Consider the following 15163-nt stretch of genomic DNA (forward strand, 5'->3'; position numbering starts at 1 on the left):
AGACTTAACTGAAGATTACGGAGAGCAGGCTGCTCTGATACTGTGGCCATGATAGCATGCAAATACACCATAAGAGTAAAGATACAAAGACAGGATCTGCTCATGATATTCAGAGTACAAAACAACAGTATGTGACTCAGCACACAAGCCAAAACCATGCCCAGAGCTTAAAACTATATCAGAGCTATAATTCATGATGAGATGGCAAGGTGGGCTGGGCAAGTTCAATGATGACAACACCAACACTGCTGCTTCTGGAGATGTCTGGGCAGCATGGCTACAAAACATGATTTGGCTGCAGCTGTGGGCTGCTCAATAATATTGTGTCTTCCAAGATTTAGTCAAGAAGGAAAATCTTATAGCTGATCTTAACATTCTAAGTCTGGTCAAGACAGTGCACTCATTAGAGAAGCAGTGACCAAAACAACTAAAAAAGGCTTTAATGGCACTTTTGGGAAATTGGGATGCTCTCAAAGAGGGCTGAGCAGTGCTGAAAGGACACAATTGCTTTAACTCACAGGCTCCCAGGAAAGCTTCTCTTGTAAAGAGAGGGCAAGCTTAGACACATTTTTCTGGGAAGGCAGGGAAGAAATATCAGTCCAGTTGCTGAACATTTGTTCTGGTTGCTGAAAGGGGCAAAACAGACAGTTCATGGAAAGCCAGGATGTCCCCGATGACAAATACTGATACGAGCAAAATCAAAGTACAACTCAGGGTGTTATAGTTTTTAAATTTAAACTTTGAATCTGCTTTTGCACATTTTATTAATCCAGAGATTGTGCAGCATTTAAAAATGGAAATATCATCACTAGAAAGAACTACAGATGCTAATAATTAGTGACACATTACTCACATTTCATTGAAAAACAGATGTGTGTATTAATCTAATTATAACTACTAATATAACATAGGCCTTTGACATACATATGTGAGCATAATGTTTGCTGTGAGTCAGTGCTTTAAATATGGTTTTGATTTTGTTTACTTTCCTAAGTTCAGTGTCAGAGAAGGAAAGTATATTTGTTACAGGCCAACAGATCAAAAGAAGCAGAGAAAGTCTCTGGGTATTATCGGAAACCCGTGTTTTGACAGTAGGCATTTTCAATGGGTGAGTGGAATGTTATGATCTGCAGCTTCACTCAAATTACTTCTTTTTAATGATAATACTTCCTTACTCTGAGGCTATGCCACAAACAATTATGGAACATTTTGGAGCCTGCATTGTGTGCTATTACTTTTAAAAGATAGTATCCTGCTTCCTTTTTTTCCCTATAATATTTTTTTTTTCTTCAGAACAATGTTCAAATGCACTCCATTTTGGAAAATTACTTGCCTATGCTGTGGCTCATATTATGGCCATTTAGCACTGTGGTCATTCACTGTCTGGCTAGCTTTTCTTTTCAGTCAGAGTGTTGACTGCCTTTGCACTGAGGAGTCTGAATAACAAAAATAAATAAATAAATCAGTCTTCAAGAGCAGAATCAGCAGCAGATATTTAACAAGACACTACAAGGTACAACATACCTTATTTGCCAGTCAAGCAGAATTTAGATGCTTTCACTCACCCATCTGATTTAACTTTAGAGGTTTTCTAAATTCAAATACAGACTTCCCTTAAAGATCAGCACAAAGTCTGTTGTGAGTCCCAGAGAAGAAGGTGAGTTCTCCTCCTTCCCATTTGTGTCTCTCCACAGCCACTCAGGCACACACAAACCTTGTAGCCTAGTGAAGTCAGCCTCAAGTGTGGGATAGCCTTCAGCAGTAACGCCCCAGGTGGAAGCCTTTGCTCAATGCCTGTTGTGGATAACACACATTTTGATAGAATTGCAGCTCCAAGAAACTGCACTGTTTTTCTAGATACAATCCCAGAAACCCATGAAAAGCAACTCAGCCACTGCTTACTGGCACTCCTCGTCAACAATCCCCATCAGAAACTTTCACTGCTATTATTAATAACTTTAGACAGACTTTAACCATCAGAATAGAAATAGTCTACACATAGGCTCTCCACAAAGAGAAGTTTTGTTTTTTCAAACTGTGCAAATATTTGTATTCTCTTCAAAACAAACAAACCAATCAACCCATCACCAGAGCTTTGCCAATATCTGACTTAACATCAACAGAGTAAAATTTAATACCTCCATGGGTGACAAACGTAACTTTTCATTTTTCCAGGGTACAATCCCGAGTTCAAAGCTGCCTATCCCAAGCCATAGAGAATCATTCACACAGGTTTTCTGTCATTTAGAAAGTGCAGAGGAAAATCCCTCTTAGTGTTGTACAGAGGAATTTGATGGATGCTCACTTATAATTCTGCCCACGTCCCAGCTGCCCTGCACAGACTATTGTTCCACGTAGCCATGGAGTTAGCAAATCAGACCAGACACAGTCAAAAGGGATCTGGCTGCTACTTCACCACATCAAAATCACTAGTTTTTAATAGGTCAGGACCTCTCCTCTTCCATCAAACAATGCAAATAATTTGGCACCTTTCAAAGGCCTACTGTTGAAGCACTTATCTTCTTCCTGTTTTAGGAGACAAACTTTGTCTATTGCCTTCTCATGTAAGGAGAGGAACGCAGAAAAAAAGAAATCAGATTCTTTTTTTAATAGGTAGTGCATATTTGAGAGCTTATTCAAAGCAACTTCTCAGACAGAAGAAATACAAGCTGATTTGGTGATCTGACATCTCTACATCTTTTCCACGTGGCCACAAAAATGCTAAGCAAAATATCTATTTTTGATTAAGGGATGCATCCAAGCTTATGGTATGTGCAGCATGTGAGATTGTCTGCTTTCCCTGCAAAGAATCTTTTAACAAGTGGCACCTGAACTTCTGTACTTTGAAAAAGACCAGATAATATGTTTCTTTTGCTCACTGTTTTTACTTCTAAAGGAAAGAAGATGAAGAACACAATATTCAGTACCTGACAGCTACATGAAAGAGATGCCTTTAATGTGCTACAGCCTCTGCCTGTTTATCACTTAGATGCAGTATTGAGGAACATATGTCCTCATTTACAACATGAAAGACAGTCTGTTCTAAAATACCCAGTATTTGAAGGACATGAAACAAATATTTTGTTTATTCAAAGCTGGGTCAAAAATTCTTCAGAGAGATCATCTTAGAAACACAAGTGAGGTAACTTTTTAAGCAGTTCACAGGCCTACTGGATATTTGGATAAATACTTTTCCATTATTTCACTGCTCAGCAGGAAACACAGCCACTTCTCTCATCCATAAGTCCTCCTGAAGCTTAGAGGTCAAAGTTCAGCCACTACTCAAACCTATATAGCACACAAAATTTGACTGAAGTTCCCTGATTAAACTGTCTCTGATAAAGATTTTTACTGGAAGAATTCCTTAAGAAACAGTAGGCTTTTACTTCTGTTTTTAACTTTAAAGAATCTGTTTTAAAATTAGCAGCTGCCAAAGTGTAGCGACACCATTCCTGACAACAAAGCAAAAGTGCAGCACATCTTCCAGGGACATTCCTGAGGTTAGGGAAGGATTCCCTGCTTTTCTGACAACAAACTGTGCTGTGAGTATGTGCGTGGGTATTTTGTTTTCAGCTTGGAATGCTTTAAAAAACTCAAAACTCAGAGTCACAGCATTTATTATCCAAATAAGAAATTTGGTCAAGGATTTATTATCCTTAAGAAAAGCAGAAACAGAAGAAACTCTTGGTGGACATGGTAGAAAATGGAGATCAGAGGGCAAGATTCTATCTATATCCTAGAAGGACAAAGTAAGTCAGATACAAAATGTATCTTCACATTCCATGGGATGTGAAGACTTTAAATGTTTTTTCCTGTGGTGTGTTCAAGAATTTAGTATTTCTACTAAAGGAGACAACATACAGAAAGTGTAAAGCAGTCTCAAAAAAAAAAAAAAAAAAAAAAAACCAAAAAAAAACCCAACAAAAAAACCCAAAAAAACAAGGCTAAAAGAGCTCTTTAAGTCTCATTTAGTCCAACATTCTTCCCTTTAATTCACCTTCACCCAAACCTTGCATTCCATAACCATTCAGTTCTCTGCTTGGACACTACTTCAATCTTTCTCAATCCAGGTCACTGGGTAAGGGCAGATCAGCAATATCAGGAAAATGGAAAGGGTGCATTTCTTGTAATATTTCTGGTTTCTGAACAGAAGCAGGTAGGTAAAAAGAATTTATGTGGAAGAATTTATTCTTAAGATACATCAAAGCTAAATGTGCTACTTTGGAAATTTTATTGAAGAGATGTTTGAAAACTTAAGACAATAAATCCAAGCATAAGCCAACAAATCTGAGACAAGTACACTACGCCTTCTGACTTTAGTTCACTGCTTTTGTAGTGTGACTTGCCAAAAGCCATGGAGCAGCTCTTCGACCATCCCTATCTGGGTACAGTGATTGTTTCATAATCAGCTTCACCTTAAAATGTTCTCCCTCCCATCAAGCTTTATTCTATCAGAAACCAGGTCTAGCACCATGGGAGCCACACCTCCACCCTGTCCACAGAGGAGAGATGCACTGGAAAACTTCTCTCTCCTCAGCCCAGAACTAAATGACAAAAGAGCACCTTGAGTGGTTGGGTCTGATCAGTGAGGCTCTGAGACACATCTTGTGGAGACAGCACATGCTGCAAACCATACTAAGCTGGAAAAGTCTCCAAGGAACACAATACTGTGTGTTTACCCTGCCCTTAAGTATTTGTTTATTCCAGCCACAGTCAGAAAAAGGGCACTGAACCAGAAGAATCATTGCTTTGTCTCAGTAGAGTCATCTTTATATGAATCAAGCCCTTAGAAAGAAGGTCCAGAGACAAATTACGGACATAAAGTCCAGATAAAATATGATGCCAACACAGGCTGTGTGGAAAGCACAGACTGAATTCCATGAAATATGAGACTTCACAGATAAACCTGTGGTCTTTTAGAGACTTGTTCTTCCCCAAACCTGTCTGCAATAATTATTTGGGGAGAAAGGCAAGGTGATAGGACAGTGCACTGTCAGGACAACTCTCACTGACTGTGTGGTTCTGGAGTCTGTGCTCTCTCTGAGCTGAGCAGAGGGAGATCAGCAGTCTCACAGGGGCTAGCTTGAAGTCCTGGCAGTAATGTTTTAACTGGGACAGGTACCTAAGGAGTATGCATGGCCAGAACATACCAATGCACTGAAAAGCCTTTGAAATCCCTCTTAGCATGACATTTGCTCACCAACTGCCAGAAATAAGGCCACCTAAAATTGACATTTTATTATTTTTGGAGAATAAAACTGGAGCAGCAATGGACGTTTTAATGCTTCCCAAATGACACTGCCACTCTATGAAGTTGATGCTGCTATATACAACTATATGAAGCTGGAACTGTGTCTTTGTACACAACAACCACAGTGAGACTCTTCAACTCTTGCACACACCTAACTATGCAGGAAGTACACATGACAGAGCCTCTAAACACTCCACTCTTGCAAAACACCCATAGGTCTCATTTTTTCTCAGGATTAGCAGTGCCCTGAAAATTGGAATGATCAAACTTGAAGCAAAAGCTAAGAAAAACATACTAAATCCCCCTGTGCTTTTGTGCAGTCCCAAACATAATCATAAAAATAATAACAAATGCAAGTTCCTGTACCAAAACAAAATGTGATCTTATTTGAAGAAAGAGAAAATGAAAACTACATTATAGCATCAATAGTAAGGATTTCACTTCTCCATGAAAGTGGCTGCACAGCAGCCACAAAACCTCAGGCCCTACCCAGATATATCAGTATCATTCATTCATAATCCTGAAAGAAAAAATGAAAAGGGAATGGAAGAAGGACACTTTACACAGGGGGAAAGGAAATCTGCAGTTAACAAAATCACCCAATTTATTTAGATATTTTCCAATCACTCAGAAATAAATGGCCACATGCTTACAAATTGGAAGCTCTTACATAGTGTTTTTTCTGTTCACAAGGAGCTGGGTTCACAAAACTGTATTTTCCACATGCTGGTCCACCAAATAGCCATAGAAAAATACCATGGGCAGAACCATGTTGTTCAGAAGTTCTGGATTGCTACAGTTCAAAGGTAACTTGGCCCATTAAAGGAATAGGAAAGTTTGGATACAGATACAAACACCCTCCATTCTTGGCAACATTGAATTGGTTTTTATTTTATCCATCTTTAATCACTGAACATTAATTTTTAATTAGGATTCCTGGGGCCATGGGAGCTACCAGCTGCTGGATTCTGAAAAAGACCGGATCATAACTCATGTCTCTGAAGGTAGGTTCCAGACAAGCAGAAAGCATCTTTGCATGCTGCCTGCATGAGGTGTGGAAGGGTGATAAGTTGTAGTTGCCCTGAAAGACGACGGCCAGGTGAAAGATGAAAAGTTCAGAGAGACAGTTTATTGCTGCAGGTGGGGAGCAAACTCCCATACATCACTCAGAACAAGCACAGCTCTCCTTAACAGCACATCAGGTGTGAAAGCAGGCAGCCCACCCCAACCCATCAACACATGGTGAGAGCTGCAGCCCTGAGAAAACCTTTTTTCCATGCTAGAGCTCAGCCAAAGCAGTCCAGTGTGAGTTGCAGTGGACACCACTGTGTTCCTCTGCCACACTGCAACACTACCGTAAGGGCAAGGCACAATCCTGCTCACAGGAATCCTGCAGCACGTTCTGGAGACAGATTTGGGATTGCAAGTAAGACCTTTCAAAGAAAGAAGGCAGGTTAAGAATAGCCAGAGAGGGAGGACAGGACAGCAAAAGCCAAGAGGCTGTGGTTACCTCTCCTGACAGATGTGACTTTGCAGAGAGGCAAAGGGGATTTGCACAGCCGGTCTCACCCCGAGCGACTAAAGCTGATATTTCAATAACACTGCCCCAGGGAGAGAGGGGCTCCAGGCTCTGCAAACAGTCAGTCTGCGCTGTGTCAGCTGCACTGGAGTGCTGATTAGGCACTTTTCTCCTCAGAGCAGACCCATTCAGCAGGAAACGAGGCCACATACGTGCTGCCAGAGCTGAGAAAGCCATATCCTGCGGGTCAGAGGCTCCACTTGCGTGCGTCAGCACACTTCCAGAGCAGCAAAGGGAGCTGTGCTGTCTTACAAAGAGAGCTGTGCACCCAGCCTAGGGGACAAAAAGGGAATTGTACTGCATGTTCATTTGGCCTTTGGGATTTTTGATGCAAGGGTAAACTGTGATGGCATCAGGTAAGAGACATAAAAAATCTTGAAAAAACTTTTTACAAAAGCAGAAATATCTCAGCAGCAACAAATGGGTGGAAGGGATGTAAGATTTTAACAGCAAAGAAAGTCAAATCATAAAACTGCCATCTTTCCTGGTTGCCTCAGTTCCAATAGCAAACCCTTCTAACAGAGGGACAGAGGAAGTTTGCATCTCACCCACCTGCAGCCCAGATGAGAGGTGAGAACCAATTTCTAAAAAGTCATCCAACAAATCAGCATCAAACCTGGGAAGATGGGAGGTCAGAAGTTTATGTTTGTCCACACTTCACTAGCCTGACTAGTGCTGTCTAGACCATGAGTATATCCTAAGGGATTGGCACAATGTAGATTTCCTCAGGTGTGTTAGGTGCTGGGTTACCTGATGAGTGCTGCTTGCTGGCAGTACAATTTAGAGATAGCAAGAGACAGACGTGTACATAGATCTATGAGTCCTGTTCTAGCTGTGCAAGGAACAGCTCTCCCTTAGCAAAAAACCTAAAAGGGCAGCATCCCCTGAGCTCATTTATGCTATGACAAGTAAAAAAAGACTTTCAGCCTAGACCACTTTTAAAAGTACCTTTGGAACTTTAGAATAAATATCCCTCTAAAAGTAAGAATCACTTTTTATGTTGAAGAACTTTCAAGACGGAGCTATAAAAGTGATTCTACACAAAAGAGAACCCACAACACAGAGGGAACTGTCAAAAGTACAGAGATCACATGCTCAAAACAGAAAGAGTATGCTTTCAGTAAACTCAGACATGAGAGATTTCAGAACTCCAGATGTGCCTTTGACTCCTCTTCTGTCTTCTATTATAGGCAAATACATGATATAAAGCCTTCTCCCCAGTTAAATAATCTAGTTCTGTCCCAAAACTTGTTAGGGTTCTCAGTGCAATTTAAGGTACTATTGGTGCAAACAGGAATGGGGATTGTTGACAAACAACAAAAATTGATACTGACTCTCGCAGTGCATCTTTCAGCTCTGTGTAGGGCCCAAGAACTCATGTGAGACATTAGGCAGTCTTTATTGATGTCTTTACCCCAGTATTTTGTACACACCATTAAAAGATTAGTAGGCTGAAGTAATTTATGAGAGACATGAAGTGAGGCATGAACGAGCCTAGCAAAACTATATGAGAAGATGTCCATCCAGCCTAATATCTTCTCTCAGGCAACGGCAAGGAGTAGATGCTTTGGAAGGGTATGCAAAATCAGTCATCCCTGGTATCCTCTCTATTAGCAGTCCAAGGACATCCTGAAATGGAGTTTCCATCAGGACCATCATACTGCATAATTGCTGGTAGAATGTTTCTGGTGAATTTGTCTATTTGTTTTTGAATTCGCTTATCTCTTTGATAGAATTTCCCTTTGCTGTGTTAAAAGAGTAGATTTGATTCTACAAATTTTAATTACCTCCCCAGGCAGTATAAATTTTAAAAACTGCTTCTGCTTCCTCAAGTCTGATGATTGCTCTGTGCATAATCCAGACCTGTCACCCTCTTGTGAGAAGTGTTTGCTGTATGGACACCAAAGTCTCTCCCTAAAGGTAACAAATTACATGATTTTAAAGGCAGTTTTCAGTCTCATAAGGATCAGATTTAGCACATGCTAAATTATCTGTGATGCTTAGAAGCAGACATGTATTATCCTGTCTACACGATTACTAGGAGAGGGGTGGAACAGCTAAATTCGTACTAATTGCCCTATCCAGGGAAGCAGGAATGCCAATGTGTTTGTATCATCCATACTTCATGCAACCTGAATATATAACCCATCATACCTGCTGGCAGAAGTATTAAATCCATATCTGGGGAGATTTGTAGGCTTTCAAGAGATAAATACTTCAAAAAGAGAACAGGGGAAAGGCAGGAATAGACTGCAAGGTACCAACTTCCCTTGTTCGTTCTGGCCTAGCACTGTAGTACCATTTGTGAAAACAAGAATATTAATCTTAGGGTGATGCACCTTAAGCTACTATATCAATCCATTCAGGCTGGTTTTAGAGAGGTTGATCGTCAGTGGTCAGCAGGTGCTGTCACAGCAGAGGGCAAACACCAGAGCACAGTATGCAATGTCCTGGCACAGGTGTCCTAAATGCCTACAGCGTTCGTCCCCATGCCTACTGATGGGCTACTCCTGCCTGCCAGACCTCCTTGTCCCCAGGCTGCCACCACCTGAACCCACAGAATGGGAGATAATGTTAACTAGAATTGCCAGGGAGTAGCGGTCCTGTTCCAGTTATGGAATGGGATGAGTGGAATGGGCATGAGGGCCGCAAAATTGCCAACACATCCAGGAAACCTGAGAGGATGCCTAATACAGCCTTCCCCATGCCAGCAATCTACCCCACAGCCTCCAGCTGCCGGGCTGCCTCACCTGCTCGTACAGAGGTGTTCTGTACTCAGGGAGAGAGGGAGTTTCTCATTTCCCCTCGACAGAGATCCGTGTCCTTTGGGCAAGGGGTGCGTGTGTGTGAGCAGAGAGGATCGTGGAGTCTAGAGATCCCTGTCTAGCCCTAATGCCACCCGACAGGCATGGTGTGGACAGAAACAACAGGAAAAGGGGGCGAGAAAAAGTGGAGAGTTGAAGGGGGACAGGACACTGGGAAGGAAGAAAGCAGGAAAAAAAAAAAAAGGGAAAAAAAAAAAAAAAAAAAGGAGGAGAAAGGAGAAAGGGGAGGAGATGAAAAGCAAGGGGAGAAGGGAGGACCGGGCGGGGAGGAGGCGAGAGGCCGGGGAGGAGAGGAGGGAGGCAGCTCGGCAGAGGGGGACGGGACGGGACCCGGCGCCCCGCGGGCCATGCGCCTCCTGGCTACGGCGCTGGCCGCCCTGCTGGCCACGGCCTCGGCCCCAGGTAAGCGCCCAGCGGGACCCGACCCCTCCCCTCGGCCCGGCGGACCCCGGCCCCGGCTCGGGCAGCCCCCGGCCAGCGCCGCGGAGCGGGCCCGGGTCCCCGCAGCGGGCGGGGCTGCGGCGGCGCCGGCTCGGGTGACGGCTCGGGCGGCGGGACGGGCGGCGGGCGAGAGCGGGGGGTCCCCGGCCGCGGAGCCCCTCCGCCCGCCCGGTCCCTACCCCGCTCCGCTGCCGCTTCCCCGGGCTCCCGGCAGCAGCGCTTCTTCGCAGCGATCGGATCCCGTTTAGAAAAGAAAGCCCTCTCCATGCAAGTTAATGGAAACGGGTCCTCGGCTGTCTTCTGTGCCAGGCAAAGCCGAAGCAAAGGGAGATTCGGCGTTGTTTTTTCTATAGGTGCCCTGATCCCGTTGGTATCAGATGGAAATGGAACCTGTAGGTCACTTGTAAAAAGCGTCCTCTCTTTAAACCCTTTATGCCTCTAAAAACAAAGGTATATTGTATTGGACAGCGTTGTGCGTCCTGAAGCTGCAGAACAGACACAGAGTGTGGATCTGAACTTCCAGGTGCAGTGAGCTTAGTGGGGTGGGGAAGCCTTGCTCATTGAAGGCTAATGAAAGACTTGAATTTGAACTCCCCTGCAGAAAGGCAGGAGATGGTGGAGGCAGAGGTCTGGTTCAAGTCCATCTTTAGTCAATGCAGAAGCTTTCTCTGAGGGGGAGCTTCTGACTTGTGAAACTTGATGACAGATCTGTTCAACTGAAAATGGCTGGTTGTTTTTTGGTGCTCTTGCTAGCCAGCTCCTAATTATTTTCATTTAAACAAAGAGCTTTGCTTCTTCTTAGCTCATCTGCTCTTTTTAATTGTAAAGAAATCAAACGAAAGCAGGCTTTGACAGTAGCATTGCTTCACTGAACAAACTACAACACAGGTAAAAGCTATCCCGTATGCTTCTGGTCGTGCAAAGCTGATATCAGAAGGTAACCACCTCCAGTCCCCCAGCTATCAGTCCTTGCAGCACTGGAGGCTGGGTTGCAGATTCTGCCCATCATCTCCATGGAGGATGAAAGAGAGGCCTGTATACAGCACTAAACCTGGACTGTGAGCAGCTGTGGACAGGAACAGCTCCACTCCTGTCTCAGCTGAAGTAACTGGAGTTCTCCCACAAAACCACAGCCATGCTGAAACTGCTCAGCACATGTAAGGACCCAGTGGCCACTGTAAGTCCTCTGGCACTGTTCCAGCACAGACAGGGGAGAGGCCCTGGCATAAACAAGTTTCTGGGTGCTAGAAGTATAGTTTGGTACTCCTGACAGTGCTGTTAAAGTGTTTTGCTGTGTAATATGGCAGACAGCAAAGTCCAAATCTAGCTAATTCTTGGACTTGAGCTGGTGTAAGCAGAAGTGGACTATTTTCAAAGTGGGATTTTTTAAAACAGAGCTTAGGCAGCAGTCACCTTTCCTGAGTCCCCACAGGCTACTGAGACATGCTGGTGGAACATACCAGAGAAGCAAGCAGCTAAAATGTTGGGATGGGACCAACTAAACAAGCTTATTGCAAAAAGGAGAAAAGTTTGATGGTTAAGCACACTGTGAAGAAATCACCAAGTCTCTGACTCTCCTCCCCCATTCTATAAATAATTTCCCTTTCCAAGCAGAAACGAGACTGAAACTCTTGTGGTGAGCTCCACCTGAACGGCTACATCGTACTGTACTGGGAAGGCAGGAGAAGATAAACAGTGATTCCTCACTTGAAACAGCAATCTGAAGTCTAGAAATTCAGTGTTGTGTTGGCACACAAGTCTGCTCTTAAGTTGTGAAGTTTTCTGCTCTTGGCAGGAAGCCCATTACAAGGGTAAACCTCATGTTGGGGCTGACCAGTGCCTGCTAAAGACAGGAGGAACATATCCACTAGTACCTGAAGGCCTTGAATGAGGGTTTTGCTTTCCACATAGGAGGTAAATGAACTCTTTCCTTCAAAATCCACTGTTCCTCCCCCAGTGGTGGTAGGAGGATAAAGTCAAATGGATATTGCTTTTCTGCTTTATATAAAAGCATCACCTGACCCTGTTCAACATGTGCTGATACCATGGTAAAAGCAGCATGAGATTTCCAAAACTCTCCCCATGGCTGTACTTGTGCAGCAGCACCAGTGGGAGCCACAGAAGGAAGATAAGGAGATAGGTTCCCACTGATCAGAAACATGAAGGATGCAAAATTTGGTATGTCCCTATAAAAAGGCATATCCCCAAAGGAAAAGTGGAAGCATGAGGTATAAAATACCAATGTTTGTATGAGTGTAAACAGCTAGAAAGGGATCAGAATCTCCATGTACAATGCTGCTTTATCTTCTCACAGAGGTGTCCATCATCACCATATCTGACTATCTGACTTCCTCTGTATTTTCTCTTGGGTACTTCTTGGCACTATGTTCTGCCTAGTTTGGAATTAAGCAATGATTTCTTTTTTTTTTTTTCCTTTTATTTTGGGACTCTGTTTCACAATTACTCCTAGCCAGCTTTTTCAAAAAATAAATTCACGTGTCAGGAAAATGACATAATTGTTTTTCTTTACAGTTCTCATGACATGTTCATAATTTCAGTAGAAAAAGGTCTGTGTTTTTCATTTTTCCAAACCATAATTTTATAAATGATTTATTAAACATTTATTGCCAAAGTACATTTGAGGACACCAAAAAGTGTTGAAAATCTCAAAGTTATTCCTTATTTACTAAGCAGCACAACTTCAAATTTAATCTTATTTTGATAGCAGAGACAGCCAGTTACTGGCTTCCCTTCTGCTGGTAAAGCACCAAGGGTGGTAAGTCCAGAGAGTAATAACTGAAATTTCATGCCTGGAAAGCTTTTGGTGGAATTCAGACTTAATTTTAAATTTCAAAATCCTGTTCTAGTTTTATGCTTTCTATAATCCAAAATAACCTCTTACTTTGACATTCACATGAATTGCAGACACAAACATAATGCACAAATAATTTTACCAATAATCTCATCCATGCTTAGCTGTAGTATCTTCAATAATTTTTTTTTTTAAACCCGAACTGTTCTTTATGCAATATATTTTCTCCTTCATAACAAAAAAATAATTTTACTTGGAATAAACATGCCATTCAGTAGACATTTTAATGGAAGTGGCACAAAATAATGATCATACTATTAATTTTCAGAATTCTTCTCAAAGAGTTGCAATGCAACTTCTTTAATTTAGTGGATTTACTGTAAGTAAGGTGATATAATTCACTGTTTCATTTCACTGCTTTACTGGGACTATAAAACCAGTGTCTTTGTCTCCAAAACTCCTTCAGAAATAGAATGGAAATACTTTACTTGCTTATTTTGAAGATAAATATATGTTTGTGTTTCAGGAGCTGATGTCAGACAATAGTCTCTGCCAAAACACTCATCCCCTTTGTTAAAATGTTCCTTGCTGATGTGCTAGAAAAGTGTCCAGAAATGAAAAAATCATCCTCCCAGAGTTGCAATTCTCATTAGTATTTGAGTGCCGTACAGTATTCACATAACAGGAAGTTCACAGTTTAGAGGACATTTCATGCTTTGCAGAGTGCATTGCAGGGAGTGCTTGCTCACTGCTGGAATATGGTTCTCTGTCTAGTGGATGCCCTCAGACCAGTGGATTACACATCACAAGTCATTTAGGGAACATGTTGCCACAGTACAGCATTGGTCAGAAAAAGATCACTCTCTGATATGACTAATCAGGACTTTCTTAATGTGCATTCAGAAGGAAATAAAATGAGTGTTGATTCCCATGCTTCAGAAAATCAGTCCAGTGCAAATCAGTTAGGTCAGGAAAAGGAAATCTTCCTCTATTAAACAGCTATGGACACTTTTTTCAGCCTTCACCTATACTGGCTATTATTAGAAGTAAAGCAAGAGAGACAAAGAACTGGTCTAAATGATGGTTTAGGATGAAGAACATTAAAGACAAGAATCATAAATTAATGGAACAATTGAATAATCATTTGTCCCAATATGATCTCATGTCATATTTTGTCATGATATAAATCATGTCAAATACTGTCAGATTAACTTGAATTTGTAGTCAGAAAACCTAGTCTGAATTTAACCCAGGTTTGAGATGACCATTTGATTATGACAAGGAGAACATTACTTAAAACAGAGGACATGAGGAACTACAGCCTATAGAGAATTCAGTGGTCTTCCAGTGATAATCTAGGGAACAGTGTGATGTAAGGTCTGCACAGATAATGTCTAAAAGAAGTAGACAGAAGCATGCACATTGAAATGCTGACCTTATCGAATCAACATAAGAGGACAGCACACAGGAAAAACTGAGGATGGGGTAACAGAAGTGGAGCAGAAGTTAGTACAGCAAAGTCACATACTTACGGATTAGTAAGAATTTCTTTGATATGCTGGTGAGTGATATGCAAATGACAAAGAAGGGAAAAGACTCAAATATTCTATTTATTTGTCACCTGACATAAAATCATGTATGAAAGTATCTTGAAAAAGGACAAGATAATTCTGGGATATACCAGGCAAGGTATATTCCAGTCAAATCTGAGAAATACTATGAGTATTCCACAGGACAATGGAGAATTTCTTTTCAGACACTGCCTGTAACTGCAGTCAATTACATTAAAAAAAAAATTAATTACAACCAGCCCCAAAATTTAAACTGTAACCAATGCAGAGAAGGGCTGTTAGGGTGAATAGGGAAGACACTGCTTTACTAGAGGAGACTAACAGAGCTTGTCTTCTTTAGCTCAACAAAGCAAAGGCTGAGGCCAGATAATTGCTTTGTGTATGGAGTCAGGAAGTAAGCTCCAGAGAAGAAAACACTATTTTAAGCTTAAAGCTGGCATAGGAACAAATGAGCATAAACTGGTTATTGAAAGCATTTAGCCTGGAGGTCCTAAGAAAGATGCAAACTGTCAGAAGAGCTGGTCATGAAGCAGTTTCCAAAACTGTTGAAAGACCAATAAAAGATTATGTGAAATTGGTCCTGTGACAGTAGCAAGGTCTCCATGTTATCTCTAGGTTATTGATTAGTGACAGAAAAAATGCTAGGGCAGACTCACTGAAGGGGGGCCTCACACCATCCTTAAC

The 15163-nt window shown here is 42.0% G+C and overlaps 1 protein-coding gene across 1 annotated transcript in view; it reads left to right on the plus strand.

The window, feature by feature from the left end:
• Nucleotides 1–9974: 9974 nt before the first annotated feature.
• VSTM4 (V-set and transmembrane domain containing 4) overlaps nt 9975–15163 on the plus strand; it is a 32010-nt gene continuing 26821 nt past the window's right edge. Inside the window, exon 1 of the mRNA XM_053984431.1 lies at nt 9975–10057. Coding sequence (XP_053840406.1) covers nt 10003–10057 — 55 coding nt within the window. The 5' untranslated portion in view covers nt 9975–10002. The remainder of the gene's footprint in view (nt 10058–15163) is intronic.

The sequence above is a fragment of the Vidua macroura genome, chromosome 8 (genome assembly GCF_024509145.1).
Source record: "Vidua macroura isolate BioBank_ID:100142 chromosome 8, ASM2450914v1, whole genome shotgun sequence".
Lineage (NCBI taxonomy): Eukaryota > Metazoa > Chordata > Aves > Passeriformes > Viduidae > Vidua > Vidua macroura.